This window comes from Neoarius graeffei, chromosome 14 (assembly GCF_027579695.1).
Source record: "Neoarius graeffei isolate fNeoGra1 chromosome 14, fNeoGra1.pri, whole genome shotgun sequence".
NCBI classification, from domain to species: domain Eukaryota; kingdom Metazoa; phylum Chordata; class Actinopteri; order Siluriformes; family Ariidae; genus Neoarius; species Neoarius graeffei.
Genome location: NC_083582.1, coordinates 12,388,270 through 12,412,797, shown reverse-complemented (window position 1 = coordinate 12,412,797; position 24,528 = coordinate 12,388,270). Strand labels below are relative to the sequence as shown.

At 41.7% G+C, this 24,528-nt stretch overlaps 1 protein-coding gene across 2 annotated transcripts in view; it reads right to left on the bottom strand.

Moving 5' to 3' along the window:
- The window catches only part of LOC132897975 (uncharacterized), a 126,525-nt gene that overhangs the window by 76,845 nt on the left and 25,152 nt on the right, over positions 1 to 24,528 (bottom strand). For both annotated transcript variants that reach the window (XM_060939290.1, XM_060939291.1), the window contains exons 6-8: positions 17,826 to 17,918; positions 16,629 to 16,703; positions 11,274 to 11,381 (exon numbers count right to left, since the gene is read on the bottom strand). In XM_060939290.1, the coding sequence (XP_060795273.1) occupies positions 11,274 to 11,381; positions 16,629 to 16,703; positions 17,826 to 17,918 (276 nt within the window). The remainder of the gene's footprint in view (positions 1 to 11,273; positions 11,382 to 16,628; positions 16,704 to 17,825; positions 17,919 to 24,528) is intronic.

Sequence of the window (24,528 nt, the reverse complement as noted above, 5' to 3'; positions counted from 1 at the left end):
CTGTAATCCATGACTTGTTGATTATACAAATTGTTACAAAGGGTGCCAATATTCATGGAGGACGCTGTACGTAAATATTTTAAATGACACATCAGAGAAAATCAATACTGCACAAGCAGAGAAAAAAAGAATAGTCATAATCACTTCAGAATGGACTGCATCCTATATTTCTTTGCAGATTGCCTGATGTACATGTATGCAGTTAAAATCAGTGGCATCTGATCAATAGCCCCCTATTAATCGCTGGGGCACCACTCCCTTCCAATTTTCCAGATGAGAAAGACTATGTGATATTAAGCATAAATTAATTCAGCAAAAACATTTATTAAGTCAAAATTGTTTACTCATCCTACTTCACACTGTATCCATCTAATTCTTTTAAACCCGTTTTTAAACTGTATTTATTTACAACCCCGATTCCAAAAAAGTTGGGACAAAGAACAAATTGGAAATAAAAACAGAATGCAATGATGTGGAAGTTTCAAAATTCCATATTTTATTCAGAATAGAACATAGACGACATATCAAATGTTTAAACTGAGAAAAGGTATCATTTAAAGAGAAAAATTAGGTGATTTTAAATTTCATGACAACAACACATCTCAAAAAAGTTGGGACAAGGCCATGTTTACCACTGTGAGACATCCCCTTTTCTCTTTACAACAGTCTGTAAACGTCTGGGGACTGAGGAGACAAGTTGCTCAAGTTTAGGGATAGGAATGTTAATCCATTCTTGTCTAATGTAGGATTCTAGTTGCTCAACTGTCTTAGGTCTTTTTTGTCGTATCTTCCATTTTATGATGCGCCAAATATTTTCTATGGGTGAAAGATCTGGACTGCAGGCTGGCCAGTTCAGTACCCGGACCCTTCTTCTACGCAGCCATGATGCTGTAATTGATGCAGTATGTGGTTTGTCATTGTCATGTTGGAAAATGCAAGGTCTTCCCTGAAAGAGACGTCGTCTGGATGGGAGCATATGTTGCTCTTGAACCTGGATATACCTTTCAGCATTGATGGTGTCTTTCCAGATGTGTAAGCTGCCCATGCCACACGCACTAATGCAACCCCATACCATCAGAGATGCAGGCTTCTGAACTGAGCACTGATAACAACTTGGGTCGTCCTTCTCCTCTTTAGTCCGAATGACATGGCGTCCCTGATTTCCATAAAGAACTTCAAATTTTGATTCGTCTGACCACAGAACAGTTTTCCACTTTGCCACAGTCCATTTTAAATGAGCCTTGGCCCAGAGAATACGTCTGCGCTTCTGGATCATGTTTAGATATGGCTTCTTCTTTGAACTATATAGTTTTAGCTGGCAACGGCGGATGGCACGGTGAATTGCGTTCACAGATAATGTTCTCTGGAAATATTCCTGAGCCCATTTTGTGATTTCCAATACAGAAGCATGCCTGTATGTGATGCAGTGCCGTCTAAGGGCCCGAAGATCACGGGCACCCAGTATGGTTTTCCGGCCTTGACCCTTACGCACAGAGATTCTTCCAGATTCTCTGAATCTTTTGATGATATTATGCACTGTAGATGATGATATGTTCAAACTCTTTGCAATTTTACACTGTCGAACTCCTTTCTGATATTGCTCCACTATTTGTCGGCACAGAATTAGGGGGATTGGTGATCCTCTTCCCATCTTTACTTCTGAGAGCTGCTGCCACTCCAAGATGCTCTTTTTATACCCAGTCATGTTAATGACCTATTGCCAATTGACCTAATGAGTTGCAATTTGGTCCTCCAGCTGTTCCTTTTTTGTACCTTTAACTTTTCCAGCCTCTTATTGCCCCTTTCCCAACTTTTTTGAGATGTGTTGCTGTCATGAAATTTCAAATGAGCCAATATTTGGCATGCAATTTCAAAATGTCTCACTTTTGACATTTGATATGTTGTCTATGTTCTATTGTGAATACAATATCAGTTTTTGAGATTTGTAAATTATTGCATTCCATTTTTATTTACAATTTGTACTTTGTCCCAACTTTTTTGGAATCGGGGTTGTACATTTTATGTGAACACCTACACATCCTGTATACTTCCACCTGCCGGGCCGCCAGACAAATGAATGTGTTTGTGGCCACCACTGATTTCTATGTAAAATATCTGGATAGCTCATTGGCCAGTCAGAGTGAAGCGATCTGGCCACCATATCGCCACTCACATTGGATTGGTACGGTCCACTGATCTGTACAAAAAATATCTGGAGAGCTCATTGGCCAATCCGCGCTATATAGACAAGTGAAGCGTCCAAGCCACCATATTACCACGCACATCGTGTGTATTTGGTTGATGTGTTAAACCTTCATATCCTATCAAATTTGCATTTATTCAACCAAATAGAAAATACATAGACAATACATGCACAACAGAGAAGAAAATAAAATGTACATTTCAACATAACAGAACAATTCTAGTTTCCACAGAGATGGAGACAGCATGTGGGTCAGGTTCCACAAAAGCAGCGTGATTTCCTGTTGCCCTGAGGTATGTGAACCCCCATACACTGTTCTAGATCAGCAATAAAAAAATAAACAAATGCATTCTATTGCACAAAATGAAAAATGAAATGAAACTATTCGTTCAAATAATGGATGGAACAGAGAGTTACATGAAGATATTATACATTAACTATTTAGAAACAGATTGATACCAATTGTCACATCTGCACGCCTTGGCGCGTGCAACAGACAGACTCTCAGGTGCGCTCCAGACAGTGCGCGCTCCAACTGGACTCTTGTGCACACATGCCATTAATCCTGTGCAGGCTCACACCTGCGCGGGATTAAGGCACAATCAGCACGCCTATATAAGGACTGTGAAAGCACTCACTTTGAGAAGTATTGCATTGTTGACACTTTACCGAGCCTTATTTTCCTGATTGTTCTCCTGGTTTCCTGAGCCCTGCTTTCTTGTTTCCTTGTTCTGATCCTGTCTAGTCTATGATAGTCTGTTTGTGCCTCGCTGGACCAATTGCCTGTTTCACCATTCCTCGATTTATGCTCATTGATTTGGATTGTTTGCCTGATTGTCTTTTCCTACAATAAATATCTTCTGCACTTACATCCTTCTCCAACCATCCCTGACACCAAGCCGTAGCTATAGTTACAAATGATGCATAATCAATCAATCAATCAATCAATCAATCAATCAATCAACAGTGATGGGAATAACGGCGTTAGAATAAACGGCGTTACTAACGGCGTTACTTTTTTTAGTAACGAGTAATCTAACTAATTACTTTTTACATCGTTATAACGCCGTTCCCGTTACTTACAATAAAATAAAATGCGTTACTTTATTAAAGCTGTTCTCATCTGGCACGCTGCTCGTTCAGCCTTTCTTTATTACTCTGCTTTCGTGTGGGGCGGGGAGACGCGAGACAACGGCACAGTAAGCCAATCAGAGTAGATTTGGACAACATATGTAGGTAGGCCACGCCTACTGCACTACTGCGCACGCTTTCAATCAGAAGACCCAGCGATGGCGAGCGGTCAGCCCAGCACTGCGCTTTCACACTGGAAATACAGCCAGGACTTTTCATTACTTGAAATAAAAGGCAAGAGTGTTTACGTGCAATGCACATTATGTCGAGGAACAAAGCGTTTGTCCTCGTCAGTGGCCAGTAATTAGTAACATAATTTTAATAACTGCAAAAATATATTACATTTGATAGATGTCTTATCTCATATTGTCCCATAAAAATATTAATATAGTGTAGATAATGTTACTAACTGGTTCTGTTAAGTGTCCATTTCAGTCATTAAACACATTTAACATTCACTTTTATTATGATTACACTAATTTAATTTGATTTTTTTTTTTGGGGGGGGGGGACAAAATGTAACGGAATAATTACTTTCCCTGGTAATTAGTTACTTTTATGACAAAGTAACTCCGTTACTAACTCAGTTACTTTTTGGGAAAAGTAACTAGTAACTATAACTAATTACTTTTTGAAAGTAACGTGCCCAACACTGTCAATCAATCAATCAATCAATCAATCAATCAATCAATCAATCAATCAATCAATCAATCATCTAATAATCATAATAAAATTAAACAAGTCCTAAAATTAATCACAATTTACTGCATAATTATAACAAAACAATAAATTATTCTAGTACTCCATGTATTAGAAAAAATGTTTTCATATAAATTAATATTTCCAAGAGATTAATAATTTTTACATAAATTTTAAGGAAACCTAGATAACATCAGACAATATCTGTTTATAACTATATCAAACAAAACTAAGATCAATATAACAATTCAATAAGATAAAAAAAGCTAATGTGTATTGAAGAAAATGAGATGTGAGATATTAGTGCGAGCACTGAGAAATAAGCTATAAGTTATTGAACTCTATCAGGATCAATTAATGTGTGAATTATGTGACCAATAAATACTGTTAAGACATGACCATGAGAATGAAGTGAAAATGACAAAGAACATGATAAAATAATCCTGTTTCAACAACTCTCCTAAATAGAAAGGAAGAAGAAATATATGAAAGAGAAAGATACACTGTATAAGAGAGAAACTGAAATAATCTCTGTAAAAATAATTATAGTGGTAAAAGAGCCGTTCAAAAAATTATCAGAGACTGAACTGGAAAAGGAAAAAATAGTAACGGTGAAGAAGAGTGCTATAAAGGTATGTAAGGAATGTGGGTAAAGGTGAGAAAATAAGAGGAGGTAATGAAAGAGAAAAAAGTCAGAAAATACTTTTCTTGGGGCAAATTTGATCAGATACGACACTTTAACATGTAAACCAAATACACACAATGTGTGTGGTAAAATGGCCCCTTGGACACTTCACTCGTCTGTACAGCTTGTATTGGCCAATCAGCTATCCAGATTTTTTGCACAGAGATCAGTGGTAACCACAAACAGAAGTAAAATATTCAGAACTGGTTGGAAGATGACTTCAAAAAAAACAATCCACTATTGTTTGATTTTTCAAGATGAAAACAGATGGTAAGTCATCGACAATGGGTATACAGAATCTATCAACAGTGCAACCTATCGAATTATATTGATGCACAGAAACTGCTCTGTGTAGCCTGGTTATGTTGAATTTTACAGCGTAGGGTCTGTATGATTAGTGTGCAGCCTTGCTGAAAAGTTTGAGTGGTTTAATGAATATCCACAGTGGTGGTCTATTTGCCCTGACTAAGTTTATGTAACAGGTCACCAACAATTTGTGTTCATGTAGACACCAATAGTTGCCCTGACATAATTTAATCATGTGTTTTAATGTTACATGTAGCACCAGCCAGCCGACCATCCCATAGCCAGCCTTTGGCATATTAGTCACATATAGGAATAAAATAGTTTATTTGTTTTGCCATGCAATATTAATGTTAACATAAATTTGTGTTGTCCAGATACTACAAATGAACTGCTGCAGTCAACTGAGCTTGGAAGCATTGTAGAAAATGGTATTTGTGTGTGTGTGTGTGTGTGTGTGTGTGTGTGTGTGTGTGTGTGTGTGTGTGAGAGAGAGAGAGAGAGAGAGAGAGAAAGAAACTTGGAAGACATGTTTATATAATAATCGTCTTGTGAGATGGGATGTCATCTGGGATTTTGAATGTTGGAATATAATAATGTAACTTAGAATTTGGCTTTGTGGTTCTAAAGGAGAGATACATGTGAGTATGTGAGTGAGAAATTATATATTTTTTATTAAACTGATGATAAATTTTACTAGTGATATTTAAGTCAATTGACACATGCCTCAGTTTTCTGAGACATTATGGGTGTTGATAATGACTTAATAATAAGGAGACAGAAACTGAAGTGAACTGCATGCATTTAAAAAGAGTAGTGCAAAAATCACTAATAAAGATGACAACCTTTGAATATGTGTGAGTGATAATAGACCAATCAAAAAGCATAAACAATGCACCACGCATCTGAATTCAACACTCAGTGCGTTTACATGCACATCCAAATCGAGCTACTGTCGGTAATCGAGCTAAGGGTCCCAGCAGGGGTGCCAGAGAAATCCAATCCTACATGCACACAAGGAAATCGAGCTATTGTGTGAGGTACATTGTGCACCCGAGCCACAGGTGGCGCTACATGCCCCATCGTGTTGGTACACTTCCAGTTGTCGTCATGAAGAAGAGCTATTCAAGAGTATAAACAAAGTTATCAGCTCCGTGTTCACAAGAAGAGTGTTTGTATGTACGAACAGAAGTGTTCCTAATAAAATGGCCACTAAGTTGAAGTTGATCTGTAATGGTGAACATATTAACTGTTAGTCTGCTAACATGCTAATAACTTACCAACTAATTGGAAATGGGTGCGTACATGCCCAGACACAAGTGTTCCTAATAAAGTGGCGGCTAAGGTGAAGTGTCATGCCGACCGAGGCTGTTGTGTTTCCCGCTTGTGGTCTCGTCACTCGTCACTTCCGGAAGGGGCAGTGCTGAAGTAAGTAGCTCGACTACGTAGCTCGGTAGGGTTTACATGCACTAAGTAGCTCGGCTACAATCGCATAATCTAGGTCGCGTAGCTCGATTACGAGAAATCCAGTTCGATTCGATTTCAGCCGAGCTAAGGTGTTTCCATGGCATTTAGAACTTCGATTTCAGTCGAGCTACGGCAGAAATTCAATTTTCTCTATGTGCATGTAAACGCACTGACTGATTTGTCTGTATGTGTGTCAGTCAATCAGTGGCTGTTGCTATGACGCTTGTGGCTTGGTCTGATAGAATCTGTCAGTAATGGTTTGCTATCATGCTGAAGAGAAAGTCAGTGTTTTCTAAAGACCTCCAGAAGACCAACCTATTTCTTCGTGAAGTAGTCGGCTACGAAAGTGCTGTGTTCTGCATACACTGCAAGTGCACATTTTCAGTCTCGCATGGTGGAAAAGCTGACATAAAAGATCACAATAAGATGGACAAACATAAGCAGTGGCTTCAAGCGGAAAGTAGCACTGCTGTGGCAACTTCAGCGGGTAAACTCCAGGGACAGTGAACTGATACGGGCTGCTCAGGAGGGACCTTTGTCGACCATCTGGTGTTCTTCTTAAAGATATCTTTCTTTAAACGCCCTTTTGTGGTTTGTTGTTAACAAGGTGCAATTACTGGTTTAATGTTTTGATGTTTTAATTTTTGTAAACTGGCCATTTTTAAGTTAATTCTGTGATTAAGGTGACTCTGTGAAACTTATGGAGCTGAGAGAAGCAATAAGACTCACTGTGACCAGCTGGTGACACTGTTGTGAGGATGAAAGTTAAAGTTATTTTATGGTATAAAAATTGTGAGGGGAAAAAACCTGTTTGTTATTTATAGGCTTTTCTAAGATATTTGTTTGTTGTTTTGCTGGGGGAGAAAAAGCTGGCAGCCAGCATTTGTGCACACTTATGCCAAGGTCAGACAGCAGAAAGAAGCATGCTGCGACCTGAGATCGGTTGGGTGGCGACCGACTGCAGGTGGACGCAGGTGTTTTGCGTCAAATCCTTTGTTGTGATTAGACGTATTGCAAAACGCAGAGTTTTTAAGCTGAATTTTGTCACGAGCCAGCAGGGAACATCTAGGTCCTGATGCGATCTTTCACCTCATTCCCCAGTTTTCCTCAAGCGTACTGCAGCCAGCACACCTGTCTTTCATCAGCTCATCCACAACTCTATGTTATCCTGCTCGGATATTCATTCGGCATGGGATTGTCTTCGCCTCAGGATATGGTTTTTCGCCCCTTTTCCCCCCTGGTTTTTGTATTCTATTATTTTGTTACTTTGCTGCGCGTTGTGGAGTATTTTGCTCTTCTGTGGATATCTTTTATTGGGACTGTGAGTGCGTTGTTTTCCTGACGCGGAAGCGCTTTGAACTTTTAAACTTCTGAACTTTGTTCTTTGAACTGAGAGCTCTTTCCCATTGCAGGGCTGCGTTTCTGGACTCGATCTTGCTTTTTTCAACCCATGATTGGTTGCTCAAGCGTTGCATGACTGCCTGCCTCTACATGTGTCAACCTGCTACTTGCACTGATTGGAAGCAAATCGCAGCTGAAATGCGAACAGATTATGATCCACTTGCATCAACCTGCCTCTCCTAAAGACCCTCTACAACACTCTGCCATTATCTGCATTGTCGTGCGTCGATGTAAGGCCAGTCTTGCGTGTACCTGAGATTTTGTTATCGCAGGTAGACGCAAGTAGTTGAAAACTAGTTGCAGCCTGCTGTCTGACCTGAACATTACAAATACACCTGGACACACAAATACAAATATACTACTTATGTTTTGAAAGGTATATACGTATCAATAAATGTTATATTACACCGATGCAATCCTTGTTTTTTTGTGTTTACTATAGTGCTATATAGTGATGTATGCAGTGTGAGTAATGCCTTTTATTGCTTTCCCTCTTTGCTTTTTCAAAGTATTGTGGACAACGATGAGGGTATAGGACCTTAAACACCTTTCTGACAAGTGCAAATGGCATGAAAATAGTCACAGTCATCCTGACAACTGTTTGAAGCTAAGTTTCTTTGGCAGGCTTAGCAGTGCTGAACAGTTAGAAGCAGGAGAGGCTGAATGCATTGACCATGCTATCAATAGAAAAGAGACTGGTTACTGAGATGACTGACTTTAACCAGAAAGTCATTGAGAAATTTGCAAGCCAGAAAAAAAGGAGGGCAAAATTTATGTTCAAGTAGTGCTTGTTTTTAAACCTAAATATTGGCAGCTTCTCTGTACTTCCTCTGGGGTGGGTTTCCCGAAAGACTCTTAAGGCCAAGAGTGTCTTTAATTACCTCGTAAGACCCATCGTCAAGCTAACATGGTTTTCTCGAACAACACTATAGCCCAAGTAGTCCTTTAGGCTACGTTTACATTACGTCGAATCAGCGGATCATCAGATTAATGTTCTTAAAACGATTCGTGTTTACACTAAAACCGTTAGCCGTGCACACAGCAACACCAATACGCGGATACGCTCGGCTCCGCAGGCATCCTGCGCTCCAAATCACTCCGCCCTGAACAGTGAGTGCCCTCTGGAGGGTGCGCACTCCGGCCCTGCGCAGCTCACACAGCGCGCGAGTGAAGTGCACAAGCCACGATTCGGGACTGAGCCGCTGTGTGTGTGATCCCAGCGCAGATCACTTACCACTTGCAAGTGGAAGGATGGCAAGCCTAAAGACAATCATAACTACACAATGGGCAGTATTTGCATCAGTATTTGCAGTATTTTCATACTTTTATACTCTTTAATGAAAGGTGATACAAGGCGGAAGTCCGCGCCGTTTTTCAGCAGTCGCGTCACATGACCAACGCCAGCGAATCAGGAAGGTGGATGTCACAGTGACGTTGTCCAATGAGATGCCAGCTAGAGCTCAGCACAGCGTATTCGCGTATTCTGAATGTTTACACAGCACCGGAGCTGATACGATCTGGATTGAATACGTGGACGCTGGCGGATTCCCGTTTCCTGGCTTTTCCAGGGGGTTTAATGTAAACGGACAGTGCGTCCGCGAAGAAAACGAGACAGATACGGTCTAATGTAAATGTAGCCTAAGTTTGCTCTGAATTTATGAGGGACCCGGACCACTCTTTCAAAACCAAGAGCATCTCCTCACAGCCGAATATACAGACTGTGCATGCGCCTCCGAGGGACTCTCACAGCCAACGGGGGAAACTGGTGTTGAATCTGCTGCCGGGGTTCAATAATTTTTCTTGTACATTGCAAGTATATCAAGCTAATTATTAAATAAATATACGAAAATCATTAGGAATATATTTCAATATGATATGGAATTATGTATGGATATCGTAATGTCACATTATCACCACATTTTAATCAAATTTAACTCAATTAGGCAAGTGATTCTCATTTAGTGTCATAAATGAGACACATTTCTGCACCTCTAATATTGTGTGTGTGTGTGTGCGTGCGTGCGTGTGTGTGTGTGTGAAACCTCCTCTTATATAAAAGATCAAAAACTTTCTCTTTCTCCAAACATTACCAAATTGGCATGTTGAAATAATCCTGACTGCATGCATGTAACAGTGAAATGAGCGGGCACGGGGAACACCTTTACTTAATTATTTAACTTATTTGCTCATTCTTTCATGTGAACATTTGTTCATTTAATTAAAAAGACACTTGGAATAAAAAATAGTGCCCAAACATGTAAAATAGTTTCAATTGTTAATTACCACATTATATCTGTAATGCTTAATGAAGATACTATATATTAATATATTTTAAACACTTTATATTTCCATTGTTTTTTGGTAAAAAATTAACGCCATGTGACCTCATCAACTGGATTCAGCAGCTACTAATGCCTATATCGGGGATGTGCATTGCAACGAAGCTCTTCGTAATGTTGCTCTTAAGGCTCCTTCTTACAAGTGAGTTGGGAAAAACCACCTACAGAGACGTTCGTTGCTTCAGAGAGTCTCTCAACTCGCTCTTTAGCCCTAAAGGGCAACGTTATCGGGGAAACCTATCCCTGATCAGTAAGCAGTACTTGAACAAGAATTTACTTGGACGATGTTCTCAACACTTCACTCTTTGTTACTTTAATTTGTGTGTTTACACTTAACGTCTTTCACACTGTTAACTGCTTGTTGGCTGTAGAATGGGACTCTATGCATTCTGCTGCTGCTGCAGTGTTTCTAGACAGTGCTCGCGCAACATCAGTGTCTTGTTTTTGATTGGTTTGAAGGTGTATAATATGGGACCTTTTAATAAACACTGTTTTTTTAGATCATATATAATGCCATGCATTCTTTCATCCTCCCTTTTTTTGGCTCCTTTAAATAAAGGCTTTCCTCATGATGTGAATATCTCTTAACACAAACTAAATAAAAACTCAACTAAAACTAGCTCTTCATTCCTCAAAAATAAAAACCACACCAAAACTACTTATGCACTCAAACTAGACTCAAGTAAAAAATCAAATTGAAAGACTCAGTAATAAAAACGAATAAAGATTCCAAAACTTCAATAACTCTGCATCCTGTGCCCCCAATTTTTTTTTTTTTTTACCCATCAGCCGCCACTGTTTAAACCATGTAATAACAGTTTTGGAATGCATCAGTGGATCTGTTCTATAATTTATTATGAAAAATCACAGAAGGTTTTCTAAAAGTAATATTATGTTCGAAGTAAACAATCTCAAACATGCACTCTCCTCTGGCTTCTATATACTCATGTCCCCACACCATCTCTCTCTCTCTCTCTCTCTCTCTCTCTCTCTCACTCACTAGAAGAGTTATTTACAATAAAACAATAAATGGTTGAACACCTACCTATAATAATAACACCAAGAAGAATCAGAAGTAGCTCCAGTACCGAAAGCACCAGAATCCATATTTTCCTATTAGTGTTTCTTTTATACCAGACATCCACAATAATAACTAGACAATAACAAAAACAAAAAATTTAGATTATATTACACAAATGCATACAGTAAACATATATGATGTATATAAACATATATTATGCAAATACATACAGTAAACAAAAATATCAAAAGCTTTGTTTAGAGAAATACAAAGTAAAAATCTGTTGAAGAATTAAATAATGTATTAAGATCAAATATTATAATTTTGGCTTTGGGGAGCATTCCAGCAGTTGACGTTATTGGATTCCTTTCAGTAAACAACCTTAATAATTAATTCAACTGATTTGATGTGTTTTACTCCAATGAACCAAACTGCACTGGAGGAGAGCTGGTAGAATTGTAATATAGCACAATTGTCACATGCTTGCTTTCTTTGCATGTTACTGTAACATCATTACAAACACATACAAGTCCATCACTTCTCCATTTCCAATCGTCCACTCTTGCTGGAGACATGTACATGTAAGTTCTTTGAGTGGTGTAGTTATACTCGACCCTGGTGACGTTACAGTTGTGCTGCTTTGCTGGTAAAAGTGTAAAATGGAACTCCTTTTAGTTTTAGTGAAAATGTACAGCACTCGTTGCTAACCACTGCACCACAGAGCTGCCCCCATTGATGGAATGAACCAGCTATATGAATTTTTTACAAGCAAGAGAACACAATAAGAACCCTGTGCTGTCTTTGAAACTGACTGGAAGTATAAGCCAGAGATAGACAAAGTATCCAACTTCATGACTTAAGTCAAAGTACGGATCCCACTGTTCAAATGTTACTCTGATACAAGTGAAAGTTGTACAGTCAAATTTTTACTTAAGTTAAAGTACTGAATTATTGCTTTTAAAAATACTTAAGTATTAAAAGTACATTTTCTGTTAACGCATTGTTATATTAGTGCCACAACACTTACAAAACCTAATGCCTTGGAAGCAACCGACTGGATTTACTGACTAACTTGTAGAACCTGTAGCACTGAACCTCCACCTGACATGCTAGCAAACGCTTTTCAAATTCAAACTCATACTGGGTAGTTAACATTACTAATTTCTAGAAAAGAAAGATTTCTACATTCTGTTTATGTGGCAAGATTATGCTATTGTAAAACATATTTCTGAAAGGACTTCAGATAAGTTAACGTTATTCATGTTAGTGTAACTCCGTTTTTACATGCTAACTAACAGTATCAACGTTAGCCGTGGACAAGGTGATGGCAATTTGGCGGTCAAATCCACAGAAAGTCATTTGACTAACCAGACTGCATAGTTATTGCAGCGTTATTGCTAGCTCTAAAAGCACAGACAGCTTCATTGCAAGCTTTCTCTTGGAATAAAACATTTACGTCCCTCAATATGCTTCCGCAGGTTGGATAGTGAGTTTTTGTAGGCTGTGATGTGGTTCGTTTTTGGCAAACAAAGCAAATATTTAAAACAAAATAAATCTTTAATCCTTTCAGAAAACTGAAACATGGGTTCTAGGTATGGCCCTGTGTGCGTGTATCCCCCAGAAGAACCACCTCTTTCCATTCTGCCATCAACTGAACAATCGTGTTAAATAATGCTGCGGAGAAATCACTGAACTTGATTTTATCCAGTCTATGGACGTGATGTGACCCTAGTGATTACTGATCGGCTGTCTCAGTGTCACCTGCAGAAGAACCAATCATGTTTTAGAAAAGAAAAGAAAAAACATCCACTTTCAAAGTTTTTTCATAGTAATGAGCAGGGCCGTTGACAGCTTTGGCTGGGCCCGGGACAAAATAATCTGAGTGGGCCCCCCCCCCCAAATAATCTGAGTGCCCCCCCCACACACACACACACACATACGCGCACACACATCGCCACACAGCAACCACCTACACCCAACCCCTCTTTTCACAGTCTCCATTCACTCCAACCCTTAAATAACAGATGTTCCAAGCCCATTATAACAGTCAACCATTTTATTTCAACATTTCAACATATTTACAGTTTGAACATTTCCTTAGTCTGCAACTATTCAGGTGCGAAATGCAATGCGCCGGACTTTTGCTGTGGCAAAGTCGTCAATAAGGTCATTGAAGTCCAGCTTCTTTGCAAGTTCGCGCTCTATAGAGAGCATAGCCAGCCCATTGAGCCTCTCCTGTGACATGTTTGAGCGCAGGTAGTTGATAAACCAAAATGATTGTTTACGGGATGGAACTGGGCCTCAATGAGAACGGAGTTATGGCTTTCCCAAAATCTGAACATAGAAGCATCACCACTAGTCACACACGGACTGGCCATTGGGAGTAGCGGGAGTTTTCCCGGTGGGCCGGTGGTTCAGCGTGGGCCGGCGGAGAAAAAAAAATACAGTTGCGCGCTGGTCTTTAATATGATAAGCAATGTTAACAGTTTCTTTAAGAAACTGTTAACATTGCTTATCATATTAAAGGCCAGCGCGCAACTGTAATAAGCAATGTTAACAGTTTCTTAAAGAAACTGTTAACATTGCTTATCATATTAAAGGCCAGCGCGCGCAACTGTTTTTTTTTTTCTCCACCGGCCCACACTGAACCACCGGCCCACCGGGAAAACTCCCGCTACTCCCAATGGCCAGTCCGTGTGTGCCAGTGATGTGTACAGTGAGTTTTTCAGTGTATTTTTTTTGTCTTGTTTTTCATAAACGTCCTTTCCGTACTCGATTTAGAATGTTACAAAAAAAATTGACACCCTCCCAACCACGTAACATTAGCCTATCTGACCTGGGGGCTGACACGTTTATTACGGATAAACCAAAAGGATTACAACGTTCCCTGGATATAGAACTGGACCGAGAAGATTTCAAAATCTTAATGTGTAAGCAACAACAATAAAACAGAGGTTGTTTTATTCATTTAGGGCTTATTAGGCTACTTTCATTAATTGCGCTTTTCATACAGGCCTATCATTTTTCACTTGAGCAAGGGAATTGTTTGAAGAGTATCCAGTCTAAGCGAAAGTTTAATGTTTTGCAATAGACTAACCTCAAAACACCCCATTTATAGCCCATTAGTTACATTAAACTCTATCTAGCTGGCAATTTCACATGCCGTCGTATCTACACGGGATGATTTCCAACAAAATAAGGTTTAATTAACAAGAGGCAGCGTTCCACGGGCTTTCAGCTAACCGGAGTCCAGCTCAGCGCAGCTCAGCAAGCGTGCCTAAAACATTTGGATATGATTGCGGGCCAATGTGCTATTCTTTGCTTCATTGAGATATATGCAACACAGTGTTATTAAACCGATATGTTTATGAAATAATTCAATGCCCTGTGCATTTCAGTGTTCACTCAGTGTACCCTGCTATCCCCTACTTTATAATTATGAATGGCGCGTCGCGCGTGCTGGGGTTACATTACGGGGCTGGAAAAAAGTTATCTGTGTCTTACCTGGCTCAGCTGCCCCACTGCCTTCACCACCTGCTGCATCATCTAAATCTTTTCTAAAATATCGATGCAGTGAGCCCCTGAGGCTCTTGGCTTCTTCATCTCTTTTTCTCTTTTCTTTTCTTTGCTCCTGACTTGTGCATGTTGGCAAACGGGCTCGCACGCTTATTGTCGAAGCGTTATGATGGAATAGTGCCGTGTTATTTGGCGCCTTAATCAAAGACCAAACCATTTCTGCATTAGGGGTGGTAGGTAAGTTCTTGAATCTATTTTCGAAGACAATAAAGGCAAAAGAACCAGAAATCATTCATTGAATCCAAATATAGCACATTTTTCTCCCCCAAATCAACACATTTTGAAATGAAACAGAATGATTAATGGCATCTTCATGAGGGACCAGTTCTGGGCCCCCCCTCATGCCTGGGCCCGGGACAAAATACCCGGTTGTCCCCCCCTGTCAACGGCCCTGGTAATGAGTAACCAGGACCTTGATAAAATGTAGTGGAGTGAAAAGTACGATATTTGCCTTTCAAATGTAGTGAAGTTAAAGTCATAAGTTTCCAACAAAAATAATAAAGTACAGATACTCAAAAAGTGTACTTAAGTACAGTACTCAAGTAAATGTACTTCGTTACTGTCCACCTCTGGTATAAGGGCATTGTATCCAGTGGCCGTGCCAAGTAATTCTCACCTCTCAAAGTGCTGATTCTCCCTGCTATGCAGATCTCAACAAGGTATTTAGTAAGGTGGGGTTTACATTAGACCGTATCAGCGGATCATCAGATTAACGTTTTTAAAATTATTAGCGTGCACACAGCAACGCCAATACATGATTCGCGTGCACACAGCAACGCCAATACATGGATACTCTCGGCTCCGCAGGCATCCTGCGCTCCAAATCACTCTGCCCTGAACAGCGAGTGCCCTCTGGAGGGTGCGCACTCCGGCCCTGCACAGCTCACAGAGCGCGCGAGTGAAGCGCACAAGCAGTGATTCGGGACTGAGCTGCTGTGTGTGTGATCCCAGTGCATATCGGGCATGCGCGTCACTTACCACTTGCAAGTGGAAGGATGGCAAGCCTAAAGACAATCATAACTACACAATGGGCAGTATTTGCATCAGTATTTGCAGTATTTTCATACTTTTATACTCTTTAATGAAAGGTGATACAAGGCGGAAGTCCGCGCCGTTTTTCAGCAGTCACGTCACATGACCAACGCTAGTGAATCAGGAAGGTGGATGTCACAGTGACGTTGTCCAATGACGACGCCAGCTAGAGCTCAGCACAGCGTATCCGCGTATTCTCAATGTTTACACAGCACCGGACCAGACACGATCTGGATTGAATACGTGGAGCCTGGCGGATTCCCGTTTCCCGGCGTTTCCAGGCGTTTTAATGTAAACGGACAGTGCATCCGCGAAGAAAACAAGACAGATACGGTCTAATGTAAACTTGGCCTAAGAGTAAAGAAACCAAACAATTTTCCCATGAGAGACAGTAAAACTCTTACATCATGCCTCCTCAGAATCTTCTGTTTTATGAGGAAACTAAGGCTATGGAGGAGTATATTTCAGAAACTCTATAACAGGGGTTCATCTGTCCATCAACATCTCCTGTGTCAGCCCAAAACCTTTGGCTACACTTGCCTTGTAGCAAACTGAGCCCCAGATTTGTGGAATCATTTAAAATAGTGTTGTAAGATCAACCAGGGAACGTTCTGTTTGCAAATATCCAGACCATTGTTCCATGGAGTGAAAACACATGATTTTAAAATTATTTTATTCTTTAATTGGTTTCTATCTTAATGTTTCACTTTCTACAAGTATGAAATAATATCTTGCAGATGGTAATGGTGTAATGGTTTCATGGATACTCACGTGAATACACAACAACAGTGATCACAGTATATTGTAGTAGAATTGCCAAGCTTTTGATTAATAGGTGAAGACGATCTGCAATATAAAAAGGACACAATATGTCCTGATTAGGCCAGAGTTTCCTAGATCCCACATATAGTTAAATTTTTTTTTTACTAATTTCCAGCTCCAAAAAGCATAACGCTGCTGTCAGTTCAAAACCTGCTATGTGACAATTTAGGTCAAATTGTGTTCTCTTTTGCAATTTACACTAATATAATGCTGCAATTAGCTATTTTGATGGATATTTAACTGACCAAGCTAATAACAGAACAAGTAAACTTTTACTGGCTTCTCAGCTTGTTATTTCAGAGTTTTATTCAGTTATTTACGTCTCCTGTAAAAAAGGAAAAATGTCACATAGCAGGTTTTGACCTGACAGCGACGATAAATAAAGTAATCAAAAACACTGCTGAAGTGGTGCAGGTGATTTTGGAGTGAGCAGAAAGCAAAAGGTGAGCCAATCAACATACAGTACTGTGCAAGTCTTTTTTTTCTTCTTACACCTCTGCCATCAAGTGATGGAGACAATATTTTTCAAGTTGTCTGGGCCTCCCTTTGAGATTGTTTTGCCAAAGACTTTTGCACAGTACTGTATGAGTCTGAAATGACTGATGGTCTCTTCCCCTTTCTCCATCTTATGTCAGTAATCCTTCGACAGGTTCTCTTGTCTCTACTGATTTCACCACTTAAAAAGACGATGCAGTTCCCTCACTCTCTGTCACAGTAAATGATAATGTGAAATAAAATTTATTAATGTATGGTTGACGTCCTTGTTCACATAAGACTTCAGTAAATGTATTTTTTAGAGACGTACTGAAAAATTTTTCCCCAAAAAGAAAGAGAGAAATGTCACATTGAATAGGCTCCAACAAAGTGTCAACTAAAACTTTACAATTAATTGTAAGGGTAGTGATATTTAAAAAGTAACTGTTTCCTGCATTGTTATGTAACCTTACACAGTTTCTATAAAGAAAACTAGACAAAAGATTTGTTAAAGGATTATATTGAAAATGTGTTCTGTTTACTGCATTCAAACACACACTGTTCTGTGCGCCATAAATTTTTTAATCTGCCTTTTTTTTTTTGGCTTTATTGCTTAAATAAAACTGCATAATGCATAAAGTCCTCATAGGATCACTGATCATCAGCTCATACCTTGAAATCTTTTGAAATGGACAGCAATCCAAAGCAGGAAAAAGATCCTAGCAAAATTAAGTGCTGAACAAGTTGCTGCTTCAGTAAAGGACCCTGGAGGAAAGATCAAATAATGAATTAATTAATGTGTTGGAGCCAGTAAAGAAATTGTTAGATCAACAACCCACTGACTATAAAAAGACACAATACTGTGTCTTTACTCCAGAACCAAACCAAACAAGTAAGAAAGACTATTACTGTCAATTAATATTAATAAACTTCAGTTAGAAAAATTTTTCTTTAAATACTTAGGATTTTAAATGTTAGTGGCACCTCTGAGTTTATTTCTGTCATGTATCCTCCTTGACACTACAGTGGTGTGTTCTCTATTATAATGCTGTTGGTGATGAGGCAGACAACAACGGGTTGAATATCTTTACGTTACAACCATAACCCCAGTTCTCTGGGGTGTGAGGGAAATTTAATGGAGGAACATTATTATTCTCTGTGTTTCTGTATGTTGAGCTAAAGTGGCTTAGTTACTGAGAAGAGTTGTTTTTCCAATGCTGTAATCGCCTTTCTGTGGCCTTGGCTGGTGATAAGCAGGGTGCCTGAGTTCTCCATAACTATGCATCCACCTGCACATACCAGAGCACGCCAGGTGCACGCTTTAACAAAGCTTCATAGAAAATCTTGAGCCAATCACGTGAAGATGCAAGCAGTAAGCGAATGCCTTTAGAGTATAATAGATAACAGCCACTAAAACACAACTCAGAGTGTGCGTACTCTTGGCATCACTGGAGTGGTGTCTTCTACTCTTCTTCTATTCTTCTCTTTCCTTTCCTATTTTATATATCTGATCTACTATAATAAATAACTGAAAAGACGACTGCTAAGCGTTCTGAAGTGTTTATTAGAAATTTCCATTACAATTTGGCGTCCCCTGGGTGGGCCCTATGCATCTGATCCTCGGACGACGGAACAGTCCCAAGGCTACGGTGTGGAGCTGAGAACTCGGATGAGAGACCAGGCCATCAGGGCTCACCGAACCAGTAAGTGATAACTTTGCATTCTTGTGTAAAGAAATTAGTGGAAACAGTATTTAAAGAATGATATAAGAGATGGACAGAGACTGTCCCAGTAGAGGAAGACTGATATAAGAGACGGACAGAAGTTTGTCCGAGCCCAGGAGGACTGCTAAGCTGTGGTACCATCAATATGTTTGCAGACAACAGATAAAACACAATTTTGAGACAATAAACCGCGAGTAGTTTATTGGGTTGTGTAAGAGAATTTTCCGCCTAAGTGACAACTGGGTAATCGCTCGCCTACTTGAGGAGGGGAAGTACGGGTGCGTGTTTCGACGGATTCACGTTCAGCAATTCGTAGGAATTGAATCTTGCTCCCTTTGTTCTGTGTGAACAACTGGCCCATCGGAGGAACGGGATAGAGAGGTTTGACTGCGAAAACGCAAAGACACACCGGTGTGCATGCAAAATATTGATGAATTAAAAGAGTACTGTCCTCCTCCAAATTCTGAAACAGAGAAATAGATTTTGTACACATGCGTGAGTTGTCTTTGAGGTTGTTGTGCTAAATGATACCTACTTTAGTTTAAGGCAAATGTCAGATAAATTGTTTACTAATAAGAACATACCTAAAGGATTATTGTGTCGCATTTTTGGACATAGTCCAACTTGTTCTTCTTGTGATCCTAATAAAAATACTCAGCCATTGTTGTCATAACCTATTGATATAACAGTGTATAATGAGGAACAGAAACGGTAAGTTAGGGAAAGAAAAGAAAAAGCAAGTAAGTGTGAGGCTACATGTGCTATAATAAGAAGTGGGTGTTCCTATGACAACCCAAACATCCAGTTTATGAAAACGTTGTATGGCGAGGATTGTTTGGCACAGTTTGATATATGGGTAAAGGACTTAGGATTCCCTGAAAAGGGTAGTTTTAGTCCCAGGCAGATAGAACAGTTAGAAGAAAAGTTGAAACAGAAGGAAAAAGAAGAGCCTGCAGATAATGTTAAGTTCTTAGGGGACTGGAGGGCATTTTCTGCATGGAAAGAAGAAACACTTGAGAGAGAGTACAAAAGAGATAAACGACAGGCAGGGCTCTCACCCTCTTCTCAGTGTTTGAAATTTCAGATGGACCCTGACCTGGAGTCTGCCCCACCACCCTGACACACTGCCTCCTCAGCAAGGCGGAGCATCACTCCCACAAGCGCTTCACCCACAGAAAGGGGGAGAAGTCGAGACAAAGAAAAAACAAAAAACAAAACTGAGCCTCTGGAATCTCTCCCAGCCTACCAGCTGCCTCTAGCATCAGCGTTTCTCAGCGCTTCTCCATCACATATGAGATCCGGTCTTGCATATGGCAATGGAAGAGACACCCTCCTGGACCTGACCACGTGCTCACCAGTGGGTCCACAAGGCCATAATCTAAAGTCTGAAGTCCTTCATCTTCCAATGATGGAAGTGGCTGGAGCTAACAGCGTGCTTCTAGTCCACAGACCCTGGATGACAGCTGATATGAAGGAAAGCATGGCTTCTCTTCCTAATGTGAGAGAGGTAGGAGGAAAGACATTTGGTAATGAGCTGTTGATATGTTGCAGAGAATTCCGACCAACCACCCATGAGCTTCGCCGCCTACTCATGATCAAGATGGGTATAGATTGGAACAAGGTTTCCAAAGAGTGGCCAGAAGCTGACCAGCAGATGGTAATCGTGAGTACAGAAATACCCTCACTGCTCTCTGTGCTCATCTGGACAGTGCTTTTCCCTTGAACATAGACATTATTAAGATCAGTATGTGCAAGCAAGAAGATGGAGAAGGTGTGTCAGCGTTTCTCGCCCATCTCACCGCCGCGCACAAGAAACACAGTGGCCTGACCAGGTCTGTGACCCTAGCTGCAGTGGAGGGCACTCCTGAGCCTCACCAAGATCGAGCAGTATACTGTGCATGCAGAAAAGCAGAAGACAAAGTCAACAAAAAGAGACCAAGACCTACATGCCGCCACTCTCACTCTTCTCCAGACTGTTCAGCCTGGACAGAGAGGAAGAGGCCCCGTGAGGAGTACAGCAAAGCAGGCTGACAGGCGGACTCCGGGAACGGGCCCCACACAGAGAACAGGGGAGATAACACACACACACACACCTGATGATACACATACACATAGACAGGAGCATTCACATAACGTTAAACACATTAGTAGCAGCACCTGCATGCAACAGCAAGACTACACGGAAATGCCCGATACACCAGTCCAAATTGATACACCTGAAGTTGCCTTAAGTTTGTTAAAATACACAACTACTCCCTTTTCTAAACTCCCTTGTATGCCCCTCACTGTGTATGGGCATGTGTTAACCTTTTTTAGTAGATTCTGGAGCAGGACACTCAGTGATACAACATGGGGTACTTCCAGTAGACCCACCGCTCAGCTCAAATTCTATTCAGACAATGGGCATCTCAGGATGACCTGTAACCGAAACTTTCTCAGTCAACCTCCCGTGTGAAAGCGAGGGAGGAATAGTTACATCCCACTCATTTCTCATCTCACATACATGTCCAGTAAATTTGTTAGCACGTGATTTAATGTGCAAATTAGGAGTAAATCTCACATCCACTCCAGATGGGCTAACTATTGAAGTAAGTGAAATGTGCGGTGTGCAGTATGGGTTTGGAAGCCCCCTGTATGTGTATGTCTGGCGGCTCTGCTCAGATCAACTCACACAAACTCCAAAACACCTTGTACAGCTCGCATACTTGAACACCTCATCAGTTGACACAGATTATATGAAAGAGGAAGATTTGCATTGTACAGCACATGTTCACCAAGGGCAAGGTGTGGAGTTTGAAAAGACTTGGTTTGCAGACCCCCATGTACGTGAAAGATTGACCCTCAAAACTACATATTAGTCTAAACATTATTGCGCTGTGCAGGTCCATTTTACTCGTTGTCCAAACAGCTGCATCACTGTTCATCGCAGTGTTCTCAAACTTGTTATACACAGCCTCGTGTTAGAGGACTTTGAGGTCGGCTGCTGCCAACATGATTTCTTTGACATCGTTAATTCTATACCCCATGTCTCATTAGCAAAACCGCGAGCCACCCATTGGAAAAACATGGGGAAGTGGGTCAGGAAGTGTGCAGCCAATAACAATGAATGGTCCCGAACAGAGGACCCTAGTGTGTTGTTTTGTCAAAGGCTTGGGGTCTACAAGCAAAGTCAGGCTGTGTGTGTGCATGTTAAGTGCAGTGTAATATTAGCCACTGATGACCGGGATCCTGGGGACCCCGGCCATAGTGGCCTGTTTGTCTCTGTTTCCACAGGCATAACTCCAGCAGAGGTGCACCCCAAATTGGCAGGAGTTCCAAATTCCATTTGGGCGAAGGGTAAAAATGATGTAGGCCTAATAAAGAATGCTGACCCAGTGGTGATCACCCCAAATCAGATTTCAGGCCTAGACAGACCCAGTACCCACTCAAACCAGAAGCAATTGCAGGTATAAAACCGGTCTTTGATTCGTTGCTGATGGCAGATGTAATTGTCCCTTGCCAGGACTCTCCAGTGCGCCCTCCTATTTTTTCCAGTTAAGAAGGCAAGAAAACCGTCCTAGCCCGATGAGTGGAGGTTTGTCCAAGATCTGCAAGCAGTCAATGCTGTGGCTGTCCCACGCGCCTGACGTCCCTAAAGACCGCTCTGCAGATCACACCCACACTGGGACTGCCTGACCCCAATAAACCATTTGTTCAAAGTGTAGATGAAAAGAAGGGTTTTTATGACCTCTGTTCTTTTGCAGAAACACGGGGATAGATTGAGACCTGTAGCCTACTTCTCCAGCAGGCTGGATCCAGTGGTGGCTGGACTTCCTGTTTGCCTGCGTGCAGTTGCTGCAGCTGAAAAGGCAATAACTGCCTCCAGAAATATTGTGGGGTATTCTAACCTTACCCTTTTGGTCCCATATGCTGTCTCCCTGCTTCTGTTGGAGAAAAAGACGTCACATTTGTCAGCACAGAGATGGTTGAAGTATAACACTGTCATACTTGATATGCCTAATATCATTGTGAAACGTTGTACTGTTCTGAATCCTGCCTCTCCTCTCCCTACAGAGGACGATGGAGAGCCACATGACTGTGTTGCTCTCACTAATGATTTTTGTTCCCCCAGGGCAGACTTAAAGAGCGACCCTTTGGAAAATCCAGACATGATCCTCTATGTGGATGGTTCAGCCTCCAGAGACCCAGAGATGGGAAAGAACAAAGTAGGTTTTGCCGTAGTCTCAGATCACGAGGTTCTCAAGGCGTCGCATCTACCCTCGAACCTGTCGGCGCAGGCCGCAGAGCTCTGGGCCCTCACTGAGGCATGCAAATTGGCGGCAGGGCAATCTGTCAATATTTTTACAGATAGCAGGTACACATTTGGCATTGGTTCACCAAAACCCTTATGGAGAAACAATCAAGGACTGTGACGTCGCACGGTATGGTGTAGCCGGGGCCCCACCCTGGAGCCAGGCCCGGGGTTGGGGCTCGTATGCGAGCGCTTGGTGGCCGGGCCTTTGCCCATGGGGCCCGGCCGGGCTCAGCCTGAAGAGGTGACGTGGGCCTGACCTCCTGTGGGTTCACCACCCACAGAGGTAGCAGTAGGGGACTGGTGCAGTGTGGATTGGGTGGCAGTTGAAGGCAGGGGCCTCGACGACCTGATCCCCGGACACAGCAGCTAGCTGTTGGGACATGGAATGTCACTTCGCTGGGGGGGAAAGAGCCTGAGCTTGTGCGGGAGGTTGAGAGGTACCGGCTAGAGATAGTCGGGCTCACCTCCACGCACAGCTTGGGCTCTGGAACCCAGCTCCTTGAGAGGGGCTGGACTCTCCACTTCTCTGGAGTCGCCCATAGTGAGCGGTGGCGGGCTGGTGTGGGCTTGCTTATAGCTCCCCAGCTCAGCCACCATGTGTTGGAGTTTACCCCAGTGAACGAGAGGGTCGCCTCTCTGCGCCTTCGGATTGGGGAGAGAGCTCTTGTTGTTGTTTGTGCCTACGGGCCAAATAGCAGTATAAAGTATCTGGCCTTCTTGGAGTCTCTGGGAGAGGTACTGAGGGGTGCTCAGACTAGGGACTCCATTGTGCTACTGGGGGACTTCAATGCTCACATGGGCAATGACAGTGACACCTGGAGGGGCATGGTTGGGAGGAATGGCCTCCCCGATCTGAACCCAAGTGGTGTTTTGTTATTGGACTTCTGTGCTAGTCATGGTTTGTCCATAACGAACACCATGTTCGAGCATAGGGGTGTCCATAAGTGCACGTGGCACCAGGACACCTTAGGTCGGAGGTCGATGATAGACTTTGTTGTCGTTTCATCTGATCTCCGGCCCTATGTCTTGGACACTTGGGTGAAGAGAGGGGCTGAGCTGTCAACTGATCACCACCTGGTGGTGAGTTGGATCCGCTGGCGGAGGAGGAAGCTGGACAGACCTGGCAGGCCCAAACGTATGGTGAGGGTCTGCTGGGAACATCTGGCTGAGCACTCTGTTGGGGAGGTCTTTAACTCCCACCTCCAGGAGAGCTTTTCCCAGCTTCGGAGGGAGGCGGGGGACATTGAGTCTGAGTGGACCATGTTCTCTACCTCCATTGTGGACGCAGCTGTTTGGAGCTGTGGCCGCAAGGTCTCCGGTGCCTGTCATGGCGGCAGTCCCCGAACCCGGTGGTGGA